General features: G+C 34.6%; 2 protein-coding genes across 3 annotated transcripts in view; both read right to left on the reverse strand.

The window, feature by feature from the left end:
* Nucleotides 1–964: 964 nt before the first annotated feature.
* LOC127978680 (zinc-alpha-2-glycoprotein) lies at nucleotides 965–8,793 on the reverse strand. The gene is made up of 6 exons (XM_052583534.1): nucleotides 8,660–8,793; nucleotides 4,362–4,601; nucleotides 3,991–4,260; nucleotides 2,294–2,572; nucleotides 1,995–2,129; nucleotides 965–1,763 (listed from the first exon to the last, which is right to left on the reverse strand). Exons 1-6 carry the CDS (start codon nucleotides 8,757–8,759, stop codon nucleotides 1,660–1,662), a joined length of 1,128 nt encoding a protein of 375 aa, XP_052439494.1. The 5' UTR covers nucleotides 8,760–8,793; the 3' UTR covers nucleotides 965–1,659.
* A 1,716-nt stretch (nucleotides 8,794–10,509) lies between these two features.
* Nucleotides 10,510–18,170, reverse strand: part of LOC127978673 (H-2 class I histocompatibility antigen, D-37 alpha chain) — a 30,211-nt gene continuing 22,550 nt past the window's right edge. For both annotated transcript variants that reach the window (XM_052583519.1, XM_052583520.1), the window contains exons 7-10: nucleotides 11,697–11,936; nucleotides 11,125–11,403; nucleotides 10,818–10,949; nucleotides 10,510–10,712 (exon numbers count right to left, since the gene is read on the reverse strand). In XM_052583519.1, the coding sequence (XP_052439479.1) occupies nucleotides 10,705–10,712; nucleotides 10,818–10,949; nucleotides 11,125–11,403; nucleotides 11,697–11,936 (659 nt within the window). In that variant the 3' untranslated portion in view covers nucleotides 10,510–10,704. The remainder of the gene's footprint in view (nucleotides 10,713–10,817; nucleotides 10,950–11,124; nucleotides 11,404–11,696; nucleotides 11,937–18,170) is intronic.

Genomic DNA, 18,170 nt, shown 5'->3' on the forward strand with positions numbered 1-18,170 from the left:
TATCAACTGAAACAAGGCATGTCGCAATCTGTGACGAATTAGGTGAGAACCAATGAGAGTTCGATATCAGTGTCGTAAACCATGTCGTAACCTCATTGTGGCGCACTGGCGCTATTTTCAAATTCAAATCATAACGATCGCGGGCTTTGATTTTGAAGGTCGCAAGGGGCAAGGAACTCGAGCGGAAGTTGAAGTCGGGTGGGGGCTGCCATCTTGTAGCAGAACTTCACTTGCGTTAGCATTCCCATTGACTCCCATTCATTTTGGCGTCACTTTGACAGCGAATAACTTTACATCTGAGGCGTTTAAAGACTCTGTTTGTCCATTATTTATTTCTAAAGATACACGACAATGTATAAAGGGCTCCATTACCTTCTATGTTACATTATGGCCCCGTATAAACAGTTTTTGTTAAAAATAGGCTAACGATTGCGTCATAACCACTCGTCTCTCTGTCGCATTACCGTACAGACAGGTGGAGAAGCTCGCAGCAAATTAACTTAATATGGCGTACTGGCGTTACATTTTAAAATACCATACAAAATAATTAATCAGAATACTTACTCCTGCTCACTCACGACAAAGAACTCCCCGCTCAAGCTCGCCGTCTCTGCAAGATTAACGATGGCAGTTTGCACGCACAGCCACTTAGAAGATTTACATCTGGCAGACAGGTTGCTGACGTCGTCAAGCTTCGTTTGAGTCTGCGCGTCAGAAACGGAAGTGCTAAAAAAACGCTAAAACTGGGCTTCATTTGTCTCAATTGAGTTCCAATGGGGTCGCTGTGTCCATTTCTTTTACTGTGTATGGACGGTCGCTGTTGTTGAGAATTAAAATGAAGATCGATTGATAAATGGCTGAATTTGGATATGTTCCTTGCAAACATCTGGATTCTAAAGATATGGAGTACAGCAAACAAATAAAATGGATGTGATTTGTAATGTTATGCTGTGCTTTTGTGTATCTATGGTTGTATTGTCAGTCATTAGGAGAAAATCGCACAGCAAAATATAAACAATTACATAAATTGTATTCATTTTAATGTTTCAAAGTGTAGTCTCGTTCAACATTATGTAATCCCCCGAAACGAGTTTGCAGCATGCACAGAAATGTTATTTCCTATTAAGTAGATGAGTAAACTGCTGTCAATAAATTCAATGAAAACATATTAATATGACAATTAAATACAACAGATTTAAATCATTAAAGCCACGATTTTAATATTAATACATGGGAATTCATATACATTCACACTTTACGTTAGATTATTACATTTTTTAGCTGCTAACATGTAAGTATTTGTACGTTTTACTGCTATAAATACGTCTAAGTTGTACGTTGTTATGTGCATGAAAACGTAAGTAAATATACGTGTGGTAGAACCATATTTAACATAAAAATACGCATGTATTCTCATGAGATCATGTTGCTCAACTATGAAAAACAGTGTCATACTTCAAGTGAGCATAAACAACCTCATAAACAAGAACTGTGATAAGAGCTGACTCAGATTAGAACATGATGACAGAAAAAACCCACAAAACAAAAGTTTTTCTGAACAGAGCTGGATAACTAGAATACACAGTTTCTATTCTGAATGAACAGAAATGTAACACCTGTTAACACTCCAGTCTAGTTTGCAGATTCATCAACAGTGAGCTATTCTTCAGAAGAACCAGCACTCGCAACAGTCCTCATCGATATCTGCTCACTCACTGAACCATAATCAGGATGACGACTTCTCCGCAGAGGAGGGAAAGATTCTACAGTATTAAAACAGATCAAATGTTCATGTAAATAGGTTTAAATATATTTATCCACACTCCACATTTGTTTGATAACCATACCCATGTCAAACTAAAAAACAGTAATGAAAAATCTATATCACAATGTTTACATATTTCTACCATTATACACGTATTTTAAATTATTTTTAAACTAAAATATTAAAAACAAGCCATTTAAAGCTGCAGTGATCATGCTGAATAACTCACCACTGGATTCGTTCCTGCAATGGTAAAGAATCACAACAGAACAGATCATGACAAAAACTACAGCTACAACTGAAACCAAAGGTATTACTCCAAAGGCCTGATCAGATTCTGTCTCAAATGTAGAGCATGTTCCATCTGCAGAATGAAAATAAAGATAATAAATACACATTACATATAATCACCGTAAACTGTTGAACTGAGTTGAGGCACTTGTTTGGGATCAGCAACATTCATCTATTTCAGCATCATTATATTTTCCTGCTACAAATATGTGAGTGACTGTATTTGTGGTGATATACCCCATCCTACTGAAGCTGGTTCTGTCAGACTGTTGTGAAGGATAAAACAGTCATAAGATCCTTCAGAGTTTATGTCGATCTTCACACTGGTTCTCATCTGAAATGTTTCATTAGCATTTGGTCTGATTTCAGAAGATGTTTGGTTGTCAAGAACAGATCCATTCAATCTGATATTCATCTCAATATCTCTGGGATAGAAACTAGTGGCCAGACAGCTCAGATTCAGCTTTGTGTGATCATCAGAATCTCTCCTTGCAGAGATGAAAACCTCTGGTGAATCTGGAGAAATAGGTCATGCAATTAACAAACCTTTTTAATATGCAGTGAAGAAATCGGGTTATATTCCACAGAAGATTGCACATCAAATGCATTCTGAAAGACATGAGTAAGCCTATGCATTTTTGCTTTTGTAATTCTTTCTTTAATACTATCTCCGCCATTGGGGGGGGGGGGGTAATAATCTCTGTGAACCTGTGAATCATGTGATTAATTCATTAATTGAGATCGCCCCAGTGGCAAAGCATTGAACCAGTGTCTATGGCTTGATCTTGGATCAGTTTCATCAATTTGTAGACATTTTTAGTGAGACGTGTAATAAAAAGGGTGAGAAGTAGGCTAGTTAATAGTCTCTTACTAGCTCTCAAAATGAATCTAAAGCATATTATACAGACACTTCATATGTTATTATTTTTATTGCATTAATGAATTATACTTTAAATCAGGGATACTCCGGTCCTGGAGGGCCAATATCCTGCAGAGTTTAGCTCCAACCCTAATTAAACACACCTGAACAAAGTGTTTTCGGGATTACTAGATAGATACAGGCAGGTGAGTTTTTATGAGGGCTGAAGCTAAACTCTGCAGGATAGTGGCCCTCCAGGACCGGAGTTGCCTATCCCTGCTTTAAATTAAACATTTGCAATCTGTTTAAAAGCAGTTTTTTTTGCATGTTTTAGTTTGAGTTTTCATTTCATTAACACACTTTTGACCAGATCAGCCACTGTGCATGCGCAGAACACTGACTGTTTCTAAAGCATTAACATGTTTTCTAATGACAGCTGCAGTGACACGCTAACTTTACAGATTAGTGATTAGCTCCATTCAAACGACGGGGCTTCCTGTGAGTTGAGCGGCCATATTAAAGGTGTCATCGTAAGCCCAAGTTGATAGGATTCTTTAGGGTCTTAATGAAAAGTCTATAACATTCTTTGGTTAAAATTTCCCGAAGGTAGAGTGATGCAGAAATGGTGGCTGCTGCATCGTGTTTTGTTGAATCGATTGAGCATTTTGTGAGAGTTTCAATGACGCTATGCCAGTGTCACAACAGTGTCCTGCACGGTTTTATCAAGGTCACTTTAAAAGACCTGAATAAAAATTAAACTTCATTCTCTGACAGGAAGTGGTGCTTATGAAAGCCCAGAAATACAGCGTTTACCATAGTTACCCCTCTAGAAAAGAGAAGCACCTTTCCATGTCTACTTGCTTATCACAGAGAAGAAGGGAAGTCAAAACAGTATTAACATGTTTTCATTTACATGTTTTTTGCGCATATGAATATATTTTGCATTTTAATCTGGATTTACAAGCCGTTTTCCTCATTTTTTTGGATATTGCTGACATTTTGTCCTTATAACATACAGTAGGTTATACCCGAACAACACACAGAGTCTAAATAAAGTAATCTGATTAAAACATACTCTTATGTGTGTTGTTAAATTTTGAGATCCATTCCATGCATTTCCCAAAAAAATCCTTGATGCACAGGTTTCGTCCTATCTGAAGGTCCCATCTCTTTTTCATTTCTTTGGCTTTGGGACTTTCAACAATCCACAGCATTGTGTCATTATCAAAGGCAATAAGATCCTCTCCATCAAATCCATATTCATCAAATGCTCTCAGACTCTTCACTGTTCCATTAGGAAACTTCTCCAATTCACAACCAACTATTCTCTGCAATGTATGGAGCTCTACAATCACAGTCACAACAGTGATGAGACGCTTACAGTAGGACATACACACAATTTCATAACATGTCTGATAATTAATAGGAAAAAATCATTAAACTCACCAGAACAATTTGTGCAGTTTGACAGAATGTGTACCTGATCCATAAACCAGTCTTCAGAGTCACGTGATTGTACAAGAGTCTCAATCCCATAATCTTCTGTCAGAATTAGTCTTGTCCAATCTGGAACTTCAATACTGTAGTTTGAGATCAGTCTGTCATCAACAACACCCACAACAGTGAACTCTGGGAATAGATCTGCTTTGGTCAGGACTGTAAACATATAGTGCAGGTAATGCTTCTCTGAGGAACATAAACAACACAAACAATAAAACACTTTTTAATGGGACAAAAAACTCTTGTCATAAAGGGAGACCGATATATCGAATATAATTACTTGACTTTTTGTGATTTGATAATAAGTTTGTGCACTAAGCCATATTGTGATTTCGGTTCTAGTTTGTGCCAAATATGTGGCACAAAATACAATGTTACAACGTCTGTGTAAGTAAAACTGTGGTTTAAGTGTCAAGTGACATTTATCACATTTGTTTTCATGTCATGGTTCTTGTTTTCATGCCTATTAAATAAAATGTGAACAAAAAATTTGAAGCACATGAAAGCACTTTTTTCAAGTTCTTCTTTCCTTATGTGATCATCATGGTTGTTGCAATCTACGGTCATTAAAATCAGCCAATTCAAGGTACGGGTGGCACTGCAGTATATATGTATGTGTTTTTTGTTCCTATATTACTAACCGTAAAGTACTTTGGGTTAACTGCAGATGGGCTCTATGGATATAGTTTGACATGATTTTAAAACAGATTTTATTTTTAAAGCACAGTAAAAACATCAGTAGTTGACCACTGTGTGAAATAACCATACAAAAAAAAAAAAAAAAAAAAAAACCTTGGGTAAGTGGCAGTGCATAGAAACTACAAGTTTACTACAGTGCAAATGGAAAAAAGAGACGTAACAATTAGAAGAGATTCTACCCTGCACTCATAGGCGAAGGGTGAATCAACTCCAGGGTAAGGAAGGCTCTGGCGGAGCCAGGGGGTGGCCATGGCCACCACTATTGACATTTTGGACACTCCTTTGGCCATCCCACACAAAACTGGGATGAAAAAAAAAATTTTTGTTCCCTTTATTTCTTGATAAGAAATGCATTTGGCACCTCAATCATGGGATTGCCGGCCCAAACCCCACGCAGTCTAAATGGAACCGCTGTATAGGACAGTTCTGATTATCGCAAGCTAACATGTCATCAAGCTCTTCAGGCTGTCTGCAAAAGCACCACAACACAGCCTTTTCACATGCCCTTCTTTTGGGCTGGAGGGTGTCACCTTGACCAGTCGCTCTGCTCGTAAGGATCGAGTCCTTTGATTCTCTTTATTTTCTTATCTTTGCATTAGGATTTAGTTTTAGGCGGTATGGTCCGACAATGTTTTCTTTAGCACGCTCCATTTTGTAGGATTGTATTCTGTTTTTCATGCTAATTTTTCATTATTTTCATGCCAGAACACTAGCCTGCTATGCCAGACCATGTTAACTGGCCAAACATACCCATAATTCTTTGCGTTCCGATGACGTTGCCGCCCAGTTGGTCACATGTGTTAGTGATCTTTATACTCTCTAGCCACGACTTCCCTTTTCTGTCGTCTTAGTCATGAAATCACCAAAAAGGCAATTAGAACTGCAAACTGTATGTACACAGCACACAAGAACGTCTCTCAAATGCATGTACTAAAATATATTCTGCAATTCTGGATGACCATATGGCACAAGATGACATGTCCTTTTAGGCAAGGACCAGACATGGGTGTCATGTAGGGTAAATACTTTTTTTAATGGCACTGAATTTGTATTTAAGGAGATTAAAATTTAATAATAACGTCAGAAATTTATAATTCTATAATGATATAGCCTACTTTCCACAATTATTCAAACAGAATAAATTATATAGAGTGATATTATCACTAATATTGATCTATCGCGAGTTTAAGCACTCTCTTAAAAAAAAAAAGCAAACAAAACTAACGTTATAATTACTAAATCTGTATAAACTGTGAAAAAAATCTCTTACTTTGTACATACATCTGCCCTTTGTTGTTTATGATGAGGGAATTCGCAAGCGTCCGGAATTCAGTCAGCGAACACGCACGAGCACAACAAAACTGATGAGTTTAGCGAAGATTCATCTGAACTCTTTTGATTGGCCAATGCATTCCTAAATTCAACAGAATTGTGTGTGATTGGTTAAAATGTGCAACACTGTAAAAACGGCTAAAATAAAATACGGCACAACATGAGAAGATCTTAATTCAATGCCGCTATCGACACTGTCTATTTATATTCACTTTGTTAGCAAAAGATGTAATCAATTATATTTGTTTGTGCAGGGGCATTATTGACCCAAATCCCCATGGCCAACACTCCACCTATGCTCAACCAAAAGCTGTTAAGCTGTAAAAAAAAATTCTTCCCCAGTATTTCAGTATTTTCTTGATTTCGAGTACAAATACCTACACATTCTTTAATCAAAAAGCATTTAAATGAGAATAAAATAGAAATATTGCATTAGTTTCCGAAAATGTTTTAACTTACAACAAACAAATATCAATGTGATAAAAAACAATTTTGAACGATAAACTTAAACCCCACTTGCAGAATTTTGTTCCTGTTTTAAGATAATTTTGATCAGTTTTTCATAAAAAGAGTTTTATTATCTTGGATTTAAATCTGGTTGAAACTAAAGATAGCGTTGAGAAGACTATTCCAGTTCTGTCAAGTGTCAAGCAATGTAGAAGGTCTCGGACCAATAATCAATGGGAAATGGCACTAAAACATGAAGCTGCTAACCTCAAACTCTTATCCCTTCCTCTTTCACTGCTTCCAAAGTTTTTGTAAGTAAAACTGTGGTTTGAGTGTCATGTGACCATGTCACATGTGTTTTAGGTTTTTCACAGTCATGCTTTCATGTTTGTTAAACAAAACATGAACAAGCACAACATAAACATATCCAAACAAAGACTTCCTGGTTCCTGGCCTATTGTGGGCATCATGTGTCTCGTGTTCTCATTGGTTCTTCTTTATTGCTTGGTTTTATCTGTTTGTGGGTTGCTCTTGCCACACATTCCCCGTGTTCATGTATTAACACTGTCTTGTTTGCCACGTTTCATTGACATGTTTGTGTTAATCTGCTGTTGGTTAGTCTCGTGGTTAGTTACTCTCAGAGTCAGAGCTTTTCTTTCACAGGGTTTAGGCAATATTGTAAAAATATATTATTTAGGCTTATATTCAAGCTGCCTTTGGCTTAGGTTTAGATAATAGATATGTTAGCTGTAATTTTACTGAGTAATTTACAGTCATTACAAGTCAGACAATTCAAGGGATGGGGCGGCGATGGAGTACGTATGCATGCATTTTCTTTTCCACAATATCTCTTATTGTAAAGCACTTTTGTAAAACAAATACAAAAATAAACGTGAAAGTGCATAAAAAAATATAGGCCTATAGATCGTAATGCATTTAAAAAAAAAAAAAATTTAAAATCATAACAATTATAAGAGATTATACCTCAAAAACTGCAAAAAGGCCTTTTTTTTCCTCAATATTTCTGTCTTGCTTTACACTATCTACACATTCTTCACCTGAGATCAAAATTACTTAAGATACTGAAAAATAAATAAAATTTAAGAGAGTTTAAGCTTAAAACAAGAACAAATATGTGGTAAGAAAAACTGATTGAAATAGAATAAAAATGAAAATAAAATAAAACTTGAATAATTAACTCAAAGCCCACTGGCAGATTTTTTGTTCATGTTTAAGTCTTTAACTTAGGCCTACTTACCCTAGATGTTTTTCTTATTTTTTTAATTATATATATATATATATAGAAAACAGAGCCATTCGATACTGTTACGGAACGGCAACCAGTGCAAAGAACATAACATGACTCGACTTTTCATGAAACCCGACCAGAAACTGCTGAAGAAGCTTTCAAACGCGTCTCATTAAATAATCAGACAAACGCTGTACTTTTTTGTCCACACTTCATTTGAAATTATGCGAATCTGAAAATGCTGGTGTCCGCTGTGTTCCCAAACTCACTGCACATGCAGAGATTGACTTCACCGCATTCACTGAACCGAGCCGAAGCTGGTCGCGTGAGCAGAGTGCGCGCTTCTCTTTAAAACAAGTGAAAAACACTCATCATTAAAGGCATAAAGCCTTTCGATTTTACTTCGTTTGACACGCGTTGACAAAGCAATAGAGCAAAACATTAGAGACCTGTTTTTACAAAAACTGAAAACATGTTGGCTGTTGCAGATCAGAATTAGGCTACTCAGAAAACTTACCTAGTTTATCTTGATGTGCATCGCTTAGACAAGGGTCAGAAGTAAGCCAAACCGTTATTATTCCTATAAAGAGAAGAGCGCGTGTGGACCATTTTGCCATTTTAGACGCGCGCTCTGACGCGTCTCTGGTTGCGCGCTCTTTATTAATGGAAGAGTGCGCCTCTACAGGACAAAGACGGAAAAGTTCAAGTCGGGCCGTTGTAGTATTAGACAACATCAAAAGGAAGTGAAAAATCCACCATAAATATTTCTTCCAGCAGACACTTTCTGTGATAAATTGAAAGACTTCGTTCTCTTTATATAGCGCATTGCTGCTCCTCATTGGCTCCATGAAATTAGGCCTACACTGTCTTCATTGCTAAGACACATTATGTCATGGGAAAAGTGAAATTGTAAAAATGTAGTCCATTTAATTTCACTGTCAATAGAGAGAAATAAAAGTGCTTTTTCTTGAGGCAATAACCTCAAGACATACATATAATGTTTCAAACAGTCTAGAATAGTAAGGCTTCTATATATCTTGAACTGAAATGTAATGTTTCATTCAAGTACAAATGACAAAAAATCTACAAATCTATTTTTGTAAAATATTATATATTGTACATTTTTTGTTTATTAATTTTCACAGTCAACAAGGGTCATTGCTAGAATCCCTGAAGACAACATTAACACTTTCAGTCCTGTTTGGTGAAATCAAACACTTTATTTAAGAACGTAAACGACAATATAAAAAACAAATTGTGCAATGGACAGTGTTTCATTACTGAATTTGCTTGAATCAATATTTGAATGCATCGGTTAAATCTCAATGACTCATATAATGTTATAATTTCACATCTGGACAATTTCTTTTCAAGTTTTAAATTATTTCAAATATCAGTATTCAATGTCTTATGTTAAAAACAAAACATAAGGTCTATTTATGCATCTGTAAATGCATCAATCTTGCTACTCAAGCTTTGTATGAAACATTTTATATACATGTATTTGCTACTTTTGCATTTTGCATTTACTTGTACGTTTCCTTTCAATACTTGAGTACAAAAAGTATATATATTTTTTATCTTAAACATACTTAAGTACAATAAATATCACATACTTTGCTTCTAGCAAAGTCATTTTCTGGTAAGATATCTGTACTTTAACTTGAGTAGGACTTTTTCAGGTACTTTATACACTGTCTTTGAATGGAACATGTGCATTTACAGTGAAACTGAACAAACCTCTAAAGCAAGAAGAGGAACAAACAAATTGTAAAAACAAATTGTGCAAAGCGGGGCATCACAAGGACCAGGATAAAGAAATGCTGTTCAAGTAGCACTGACAAAATAAAAATATTTTATAAGATAAGAGATCATTTCACTTATATTCAGTACACTAGAAGTCGTTTGACTTTGTAACAGTTTGACATTGATCTGTTGGCCCGAGTTTGGGGGTGGGACTACAGGTATTCGTCCAACCAATTACACAAAAGAGGAGTGTTCAGGAAAAAGTCATTTTTATTTTTTCAGTGCCTCAGAAATAAAATACCTTACTTTATTAAAACTACAAAGAACATCAGCTAGACTACAATAACCGTAAATACACCTCAGTGACCAGAAGTGGTTAAGCATCTGTACAGTAATCAGTTGTTCAGAAGCATATACTATAAGCTATTATACACCATTTCATAATCGACAATGTCAGTTTGCGAGAGAATAGAGAACTACATTTCAAGTTACACATTTTATGAAATGTTTCAATAACCTTTCAAATGTGGAAACACGTATCAACTAAGCATAAAGAAAGATAATAACCATAATAAACAAATATTCTATTCTGATTAAATGTTCTGAATAAACAAAAACAAACCCCTTGCATAATAGAGAAAGAATTGAAGAATACTGTTGCTGTGTGTACTGCATCTTTCTTATCACAGCATTTACATAATATTGCTTTATTGTTGGCTCATTTGTAAATTGCGTTTGTTGAAAGCATCTGCTAAATCACTAAATGTAAAATAATAATTATTCCAACTACTCATCGTATATATCCCACTGGTAACTTCACAGACCTGGAAAAGAGACAGCATATTCTCAAATCTTCATCTCTAACACATACAGATATCATATCAAGGATATTTAGAGGATTTAATGCATGCTGAATATTTCTAACTCACCATGTGATCTTCTCCTTTGTATGCAGAAGCAGTAAACAATCAAAATGAGAAAAATGATAATTGCGACTCCTATCACTACTCCTGTTTTAGCAGACAGAGGAGTATCTGGTTCACAGTTAAAACATCTTCCATCTGCACAATGAAGATGAAAATAATAAATCAATAATTTTATAATCACTGTTTTTAAATAAACATCAGAAACTACTGAAATGCATTAAGACACTTAATTGTAACATGTATCTATTTCAGTATTATCATGTTTTCCTGCTACAAATATGTGAGTGACTGTATTTCTGGTGATATTTACCCCATTTCACTGAAACTGGTTCTGTCAGACTGCTGTGAATGACAAAACAGTCATAAGATCCTTCAGAGTTTATGTCGATCTCCACACTGGATCTCATCTGAAAGGTTTCATCATCATTTGGTCTGATTTCAGATGATATTTGATCCTCAAGTTTTACTCTGTTCAATCTAATGTACATCTCAATATCTCTGGGGTAGAAACCAGTGGCCAGACAGCTCAGATTCAGCTTGGTGTGATCATCTGGAGATTTCCTTGCAAACACGTGAACATCTGATGGAGCTGAGCAGAAAACTTAATTGTTAAGGTATATGTGATCAGCCTATACATTTGATGACTTACGGACAATTTGATTATATTTAAAAACTAAAGTTGCAAATTATATTTTTTAACTGAGGTGGATTTTTTTTTTTTTTTTTACAGTGAAAGTCATATGTTTGAATAAATAGACATTTCTTGAAGTGTCCTCAATGGTGGTGGTGATGATGATAACCTCTCTACCATGACATAATGAGAAAGAGTCAAAAACGCAAACACACACAAGAGCTATTTAAAGTATTGCAATCAGAACGTACTTTTAAATGTGTTGTTAAATGTGGAGATCCAGTCCATGCAGTTTTTATGGAAATCTGTGGGGAAGGAATTTTGTCCAGTTTGATGACCTATTTTGGTCCCCGGAAGAGGTTGGTTGTACATTTGGCTAATAAAATCCTTTCCATCGTATGCAGACTCATCAGAGGCTTTCAGACTTATCACTTTTCCATCATGAAGTTTCACCACTTCACAGCCAATTCTTTTCTGGAGAACATGAAACTCTAAAACCACACACAAAGTCAATAATAAATCATTAGTATGAGGTCAAAAGTTTACTTTCAGAATCTGCAAAATTTTTGTTATTGTACCAAAATAAGAGGGATCATACAAATTGCATGCTGTTTATTTAGTACTGACCTGAACAAGAAATTTCACATAAAATATGTTTACATCTATTCCACAATAGAGAAGAATAGCTACATTTATAAAAATGACCCCGTTCAAAAGTTTACACCCCCTGACTCTTAATACTGTGTTGTTAGCTGAATGATATCTGAAGAGTTTATATGCAAAAACTAATTTTTTAAATTATGTATTTCTTATGTTATGGTTTTATTTTGTTATGTTATGTTTTTTTTCCTAGTTATTTTTACTTAATCAGAATAACCCAACTGCAGTTTGATTGAGATGAATTGCAATATTATATATGTATATATATATAAGAGAAAAGCACTAAACTCACCAGAACACTCTGTAGTCAATGTGCACTTTGACAGATCATGTAGTTCATGTAAGAGGGCTTCTCTAGTTTCACGCGGTTCTGCAGGAGCTTTGTTCCAGTGAGTCAGATTGAATCTTTCCCAGGCTTGTCGTTCATTACTGTAGTAAGCGATCTGTTTGTCATCAGATTCAGCCTCGGCAATGAACTCAGGGAATGGACCTGCTTTGGTTAAGCCTGTATATGTGTAGTATAGGTAATGTTTCTCTGAGGAAGATAAAAAACACAAACCACAATAAAAGAAGCTGCAAACACACTTTTCTCTGGGTCGCACCTGCCATTTGGAAGTTCTTAAACTGGAACGTAAAATCCAAACTAGAGACTTTACTAACTCTGTACTTTCTTTGGCTGCACCTTTTGTTCTTAAACCTAAACATAGCTAGCTACACTCTAAAAACAATATGATACAAAAGCTGTAACTGTAGTCTTAGCTTTTCAAAAGGTATATTTGTTTTTTTTTATCCATCAAAGTACATATTAGTATGTTAAAGGTGCATTTTAGTACCTATAAAGTAGGCATACATTTTAGTACCCAAATGGTGGAATTTAGTAACTTTTGAAAGAGTACCAGGCCAGTGGCATCTTTTGTACCTTTTTGTCTGAGGGTGTATGTGGGCCAAATGTGCACAAAAAGCAAACCACACCGGAAACTAAAGCAACAAAACAACGACCACGTAATGGAAACAAGCAACAACATGATGGGTTTAATCTGCAACATTCTGTGACTGTATTTGACATAAATAAGGATCAACAAATCAATAAACTCAAAAAAAAAAAAAGAAAAAAAAACACGATTTAACATAAAAATTATTATTATGATTGATTTTGCTACAGATGAGTGCTGTTTAGCTCAGGTTCGCGTTAAAGACAGCCATTTATTCACATAATGTTCTCTCTCTTAAAATGTAAATTTTAGCATTGCACTTACACTGTATTTGTCTAAAATACTCAAGTCTGTCAGGTAAAGTTTATTGACGCAGAAATCTATGTAGCCTATATTATTTACGTAACTGTATAAGTGCCAATTTTGACCAAAACTTGTGCTTACCTTCTTTCGCTTTGCTTTGAGGAGAAATTAAAAGGAAAATAAATAATAATATTAGCCAAACCATTCCTGTCTACACACACGCGCACACACACAGACAGTCAGAGCGCGTGAACTATCTCAGTCCTCGTTATCTCAGACGCGCGCGCCCTAAACAGATCAAACAGTAAAGTGAAAGTTGATCATTTTTTCTTCCAGGTGTGAATGAGCGCATTACTGTCCCTCACTGGCTGCTGATCAAATTACACTTTCGTTTTCCATCCGTAGATTTAAAGTCATTGTCAACAACATCTTCTTTAAACGCTCTTAGACACTAATAACCACACAGGTCCAAACAGGCAAACAAACAAATTCATAAATGTAAAATGTGATTGTCACCGTAAATATCAGACCAAGGCTTTTTCTCAAAAGCCTTTATTGGTTCTCATCACTGTGTGATCTACCATACCTGGATGATTCACGACTGTTTTTAATTTAGTGTAGTATAGTTTTTTTGTTTTTTTTCTAGTTTTTTCTGTTTTTATATGTTTTCATGATAATTTCCATGTTTGTTCTTAGCAGTCAGGTTCAGTCCACAGTTCTTCAGAAAAACCCAGCACATTCTTTGGTTACATACATACTGTACAGTTCATAGTTCTGTGGTGCCTGGGGCAGAAGAGGGAGTAGCGAGTTCAGCTTCATGTAAACCGAGATGAGCACTTAATAATCATAAACTCCAGCAGGGGTGAGCAGTGTTTGCAGATCACAACAGCATCACAGCACCAAGCGTCACTGATGTAAACACAAAATATACACACAGGGAGACACAATGTGTTTTATTTTATTATTGAACGTTTCTAGCCTAATGACACGAATTCAGCACAATGACCTTATGTAGAATTTCATGCATCCAACATTGCAATACAGAAAACACACATGATCAGACATGGACACAAAAGGTTATAAAGGTCTTAAAGGTTGTAGACTCTCAGACACAAGTCCATGCTGCTTTCTGCTGGTCACAATCAGAACTAATACAGAATTAATAAATTTAAGAGTTGGCAAGAAGGTTAAACAACAGAAATGTCACTTCACCAAATGTCTGGGAAATTTCTAGTAGTGAGCGAGGATTCAACATGTAAACTTCTTCATTCTAGGAAACAAAATACTAAAACCTTGATTTCTCGCACTAAATAGAGGCTCAAAGATGCACTGGTCCCCTTTTAGTAAAAAAAAAAAGTTGCGTTTTTTTTGTGTGAGGAGAGCAATAACGTTTATTTTCTATAATCAAATAAAAACTAAACAACTAAACATGACGCAACAACTTTTTAAACCTTTATTTTACCAGGAAGTCTCTGAAAGCTCTATTACAAGGGAGACCTGACCTTATTTTAGTGACAGTACAATGACACAAATGAATGACTTTGACAATGACCATTATTTATGTAATAATTAAATATAATAATAATTTGTAGAACCAGATGTGAAACCAGTGGCAGTAATGGAACACATCACTTTGGAAGGTCTTATTCATTTTTATGACCACTAGATGGACACAGCATGAACCGTGTTGAAAAGCTTTGTGTAACGAACCTTTTTCCGATAGAATTGTGTTGAAAGCCTTGCTGGTTCAGAATGCCTTGCTTTGCCATCACTTATATTATTTGATGATTGATTAGCAATATACATTTGTATGTCTGACTGAAGTTAGTAAGACTGTTGACTGTACTATGGTGTCCCAGTCATGCACAACACAACAAACTGCTACTGCAAAATCGATTTTTCTGAGAAATGGGAAATAGTATTTCATATGAGGAAATTTTTTTCTTCTTCTCTGTACTGAAGCCTGATTTGTTCACATTTGTGTAGCTGCTCAAACCAATCACACTTTAGTCTGCCAGAAAGGGTGGAGCCAACCTCCATCATTTCATCAGAATCATGTAACTGAAACGACATCGATTCACATGAAGCTTATAGCATGGCTAATGATGCAACACTCATTCCCTTATCATAGGGATCGTTTCCTATAAAAATGTTCGGTAACACTTTAGAATACTGTTTCTTACTTACTACATAACTTATAAGGAATTATTGAAGAACTAACAGGTGATTATTCATTAACACTCAACTCATTACTGTTAACTACTAAGGAAGATGTGTTAATTAATCAGTATGTAATATAATTTTATGATTATGTTAAGTAACAGTTAGCTAATCAATAACTAATGTATTCTGTGATACCTCCTGAAGAACTACTATTGATTATCTACTACTTAGGGTTCTAGAAAAATAACTATGAAGTAACTACTAATGAACAGTTTTACACTATTACATTGAATTGTGACCCTTTCATATAAATGCTATTAGCAATAATAGTAGTAGTATGAAAATGCAATATTAATAAATGCAATACATTTTATAGAGGTTTTGCCTATGTAGTAAATTGGTTTGTGAGTGTGTTTTGTAAGAAATCACCTTCTAGTAGGAACCCCACTCCAGTGCCTTGTGATAACTTACCTTAGTTTTTTTATTTTATATACAGTACTGTGTGTGTGCTTCCTCCGCATATACCACATTATATATATATATATATATATATATATATATATATATATATATATATATATATATATATATATATATATATATACCAGGAAAAGTGAAAATACAGGTACCCAATTTGTAATTAATAAAGAATTATAAAATAATTATGCAGGACTTATTTTGAACCTAAAACATTAGGCCTATTCTAAAGTGAAAATATTGGGAACCCATTAGTAATTAACAAAGAATTATCAGATAATTCCTGAAGAATTACTTAGAATCTGAAACAGTATTCTAAAGTGAAAACATAGGCAACCCATTATTAATTAATAATTAATTATCAAATAATTCTGAGGACTTATTTTGAACCTGAAACATTAAACCTATTCTAAAGTGGAAATGTTGGGAAACCATTAGTAATTAATAAATAATTATTAGATAATTCCTCAAGAATTACTTAGAATCTGAAACAGTATTCTAAAGTGAAAATATAGGGAACCCATCAGTAATTAATAATTAATGATCAAATAATTCTGAATAACTTATTTTGAACCTGAAACATTTTGCAATATTTTGCTGTGCGATTTTCTCCTATCCAATGAGTTGCATTACAACCATACAAAAGCACAGCATGAAATTACAAATCACATCCATTTTATTTGTTTGCTGTACTCCATATCTTTAGAATCCAGAAGTTTGCAAGGAACATATCCAAATTCAGCCCTTTATCAATCGATCTTCATCTTCATTCTCAGTAACAGCGACCATCACATAGTCAAAGCCCGCGCTCGTTATATGATTTGAATGTGAAAATAGCGCCAGTGCGCCACCCTCGAGAAACGTTACGACACGGTTTACGGCACTGATATCAAACTGTCATTGGTTCCCACCTAATTCGTCACAGATTGCTACATGCCGTGTTTCAGTTGATAGACATTTGAAATCAGTACTGCGCCAGTGCGCCTTCACGGAGAGAAGACAGATTCATAATTTCACGGATTAATAAATTAAATTCTGCTCTGTACCTTATAAAAACTATTACCTCCAGAGAGGACTGCGACTGGAACTCATTATCATTTGAACTACTTTTGGTACCACTTTTGATCTTTTCGCAAAAAATAAATGATTAATGTTACGTTTGTTTGTCTGTTATTTGTTTATTTATAACAGTAACGTTATGTAATTTTAAGAAATGGTTATTGGTAGGTTTAGGAGTAGGTGTAGAATTAACGTTAGTGGCTCAAAATAACGTTTTAATGTTATATTTTTACTAAAATTGTGTTTTAATATGTTTTATTCTTTTAACATTCTGTATAAATTGGGTAGGTTTAGGTTCGGGTGGGGTTACGCATTTTTCTATGGATAACTGACTGGTCAGAGAACACGTTCTATCTGTACTATCCTAACGTATTTTAGGTTGTTTTTATGTAAATTTAGTTACGTATCGAAACCTGTAATTACGTCCAGATAATACGTAAACAACACTGTAAATACGTAAAGGCACATACGTATTGGACAGTTTTAATTTACGTCTAAATATGTACGTTTTGATTGTGAGATCAGGCTGAATTATTAGATAATTCCTCAAGAATTACTTAGAATCTGAAACAGTATTTTAAAGTGAAAACATAGGGAACCGATTAGTAATTAATAAAGAATTATCAAATAATTCCTGAAGAATTAATTAGAATCTGAAACAGTATTTTAAAGTGAAAACATAGGGAACCGATTAGTAATTAATAAAGAATTATCAAATAATTCCTGAAGAATTAATTAGAATCTGAAACAGTATTCTAAAGTGAAAACATAGGGAACCCATTAGTAATTAATAATTAATTATCAAATAATTCCTGAATAATTACTTAGAATCTGAAACAGTATTCTAAAGTGAAAACATAGGGAACCCATTAGTAATTAATTATTAATTATCAAATAATTCCTGAAGAATTACTTAGAATCTGAAACAGTATTCTAAAGTGAAAACATAGGGAACCCATTAGTAATTAATAAAGAATTATCAGATAATTTTGCAGAACTTACAGAATTCTAAAGTGAACCTAGTAAATAATAAACTACATCATTTTGACTAAGAACAACCTATAAAAGTAATCATAAACTTTGCAAAATACTCTCATCTGTTTATTTCAGATGAGAACATTTCTTAATACA

Source organism: Carassius gibelio, chromosome B19, assembly GCF_023724105.1.
Source record: "Carassius gibelio isolate Cgi1373 ecotype wild population from Czech Republic chromosome B19, carGib1.2-hapl.c, whole genome shotgun sequence".
In the NCBI taxonomy this organism is placed as follows: Eukaryota; Metazoa; Chordata; class Actinopteri; order Cypriniformes; family Cyprinidae; genus Carassius; species Carassius gibelio.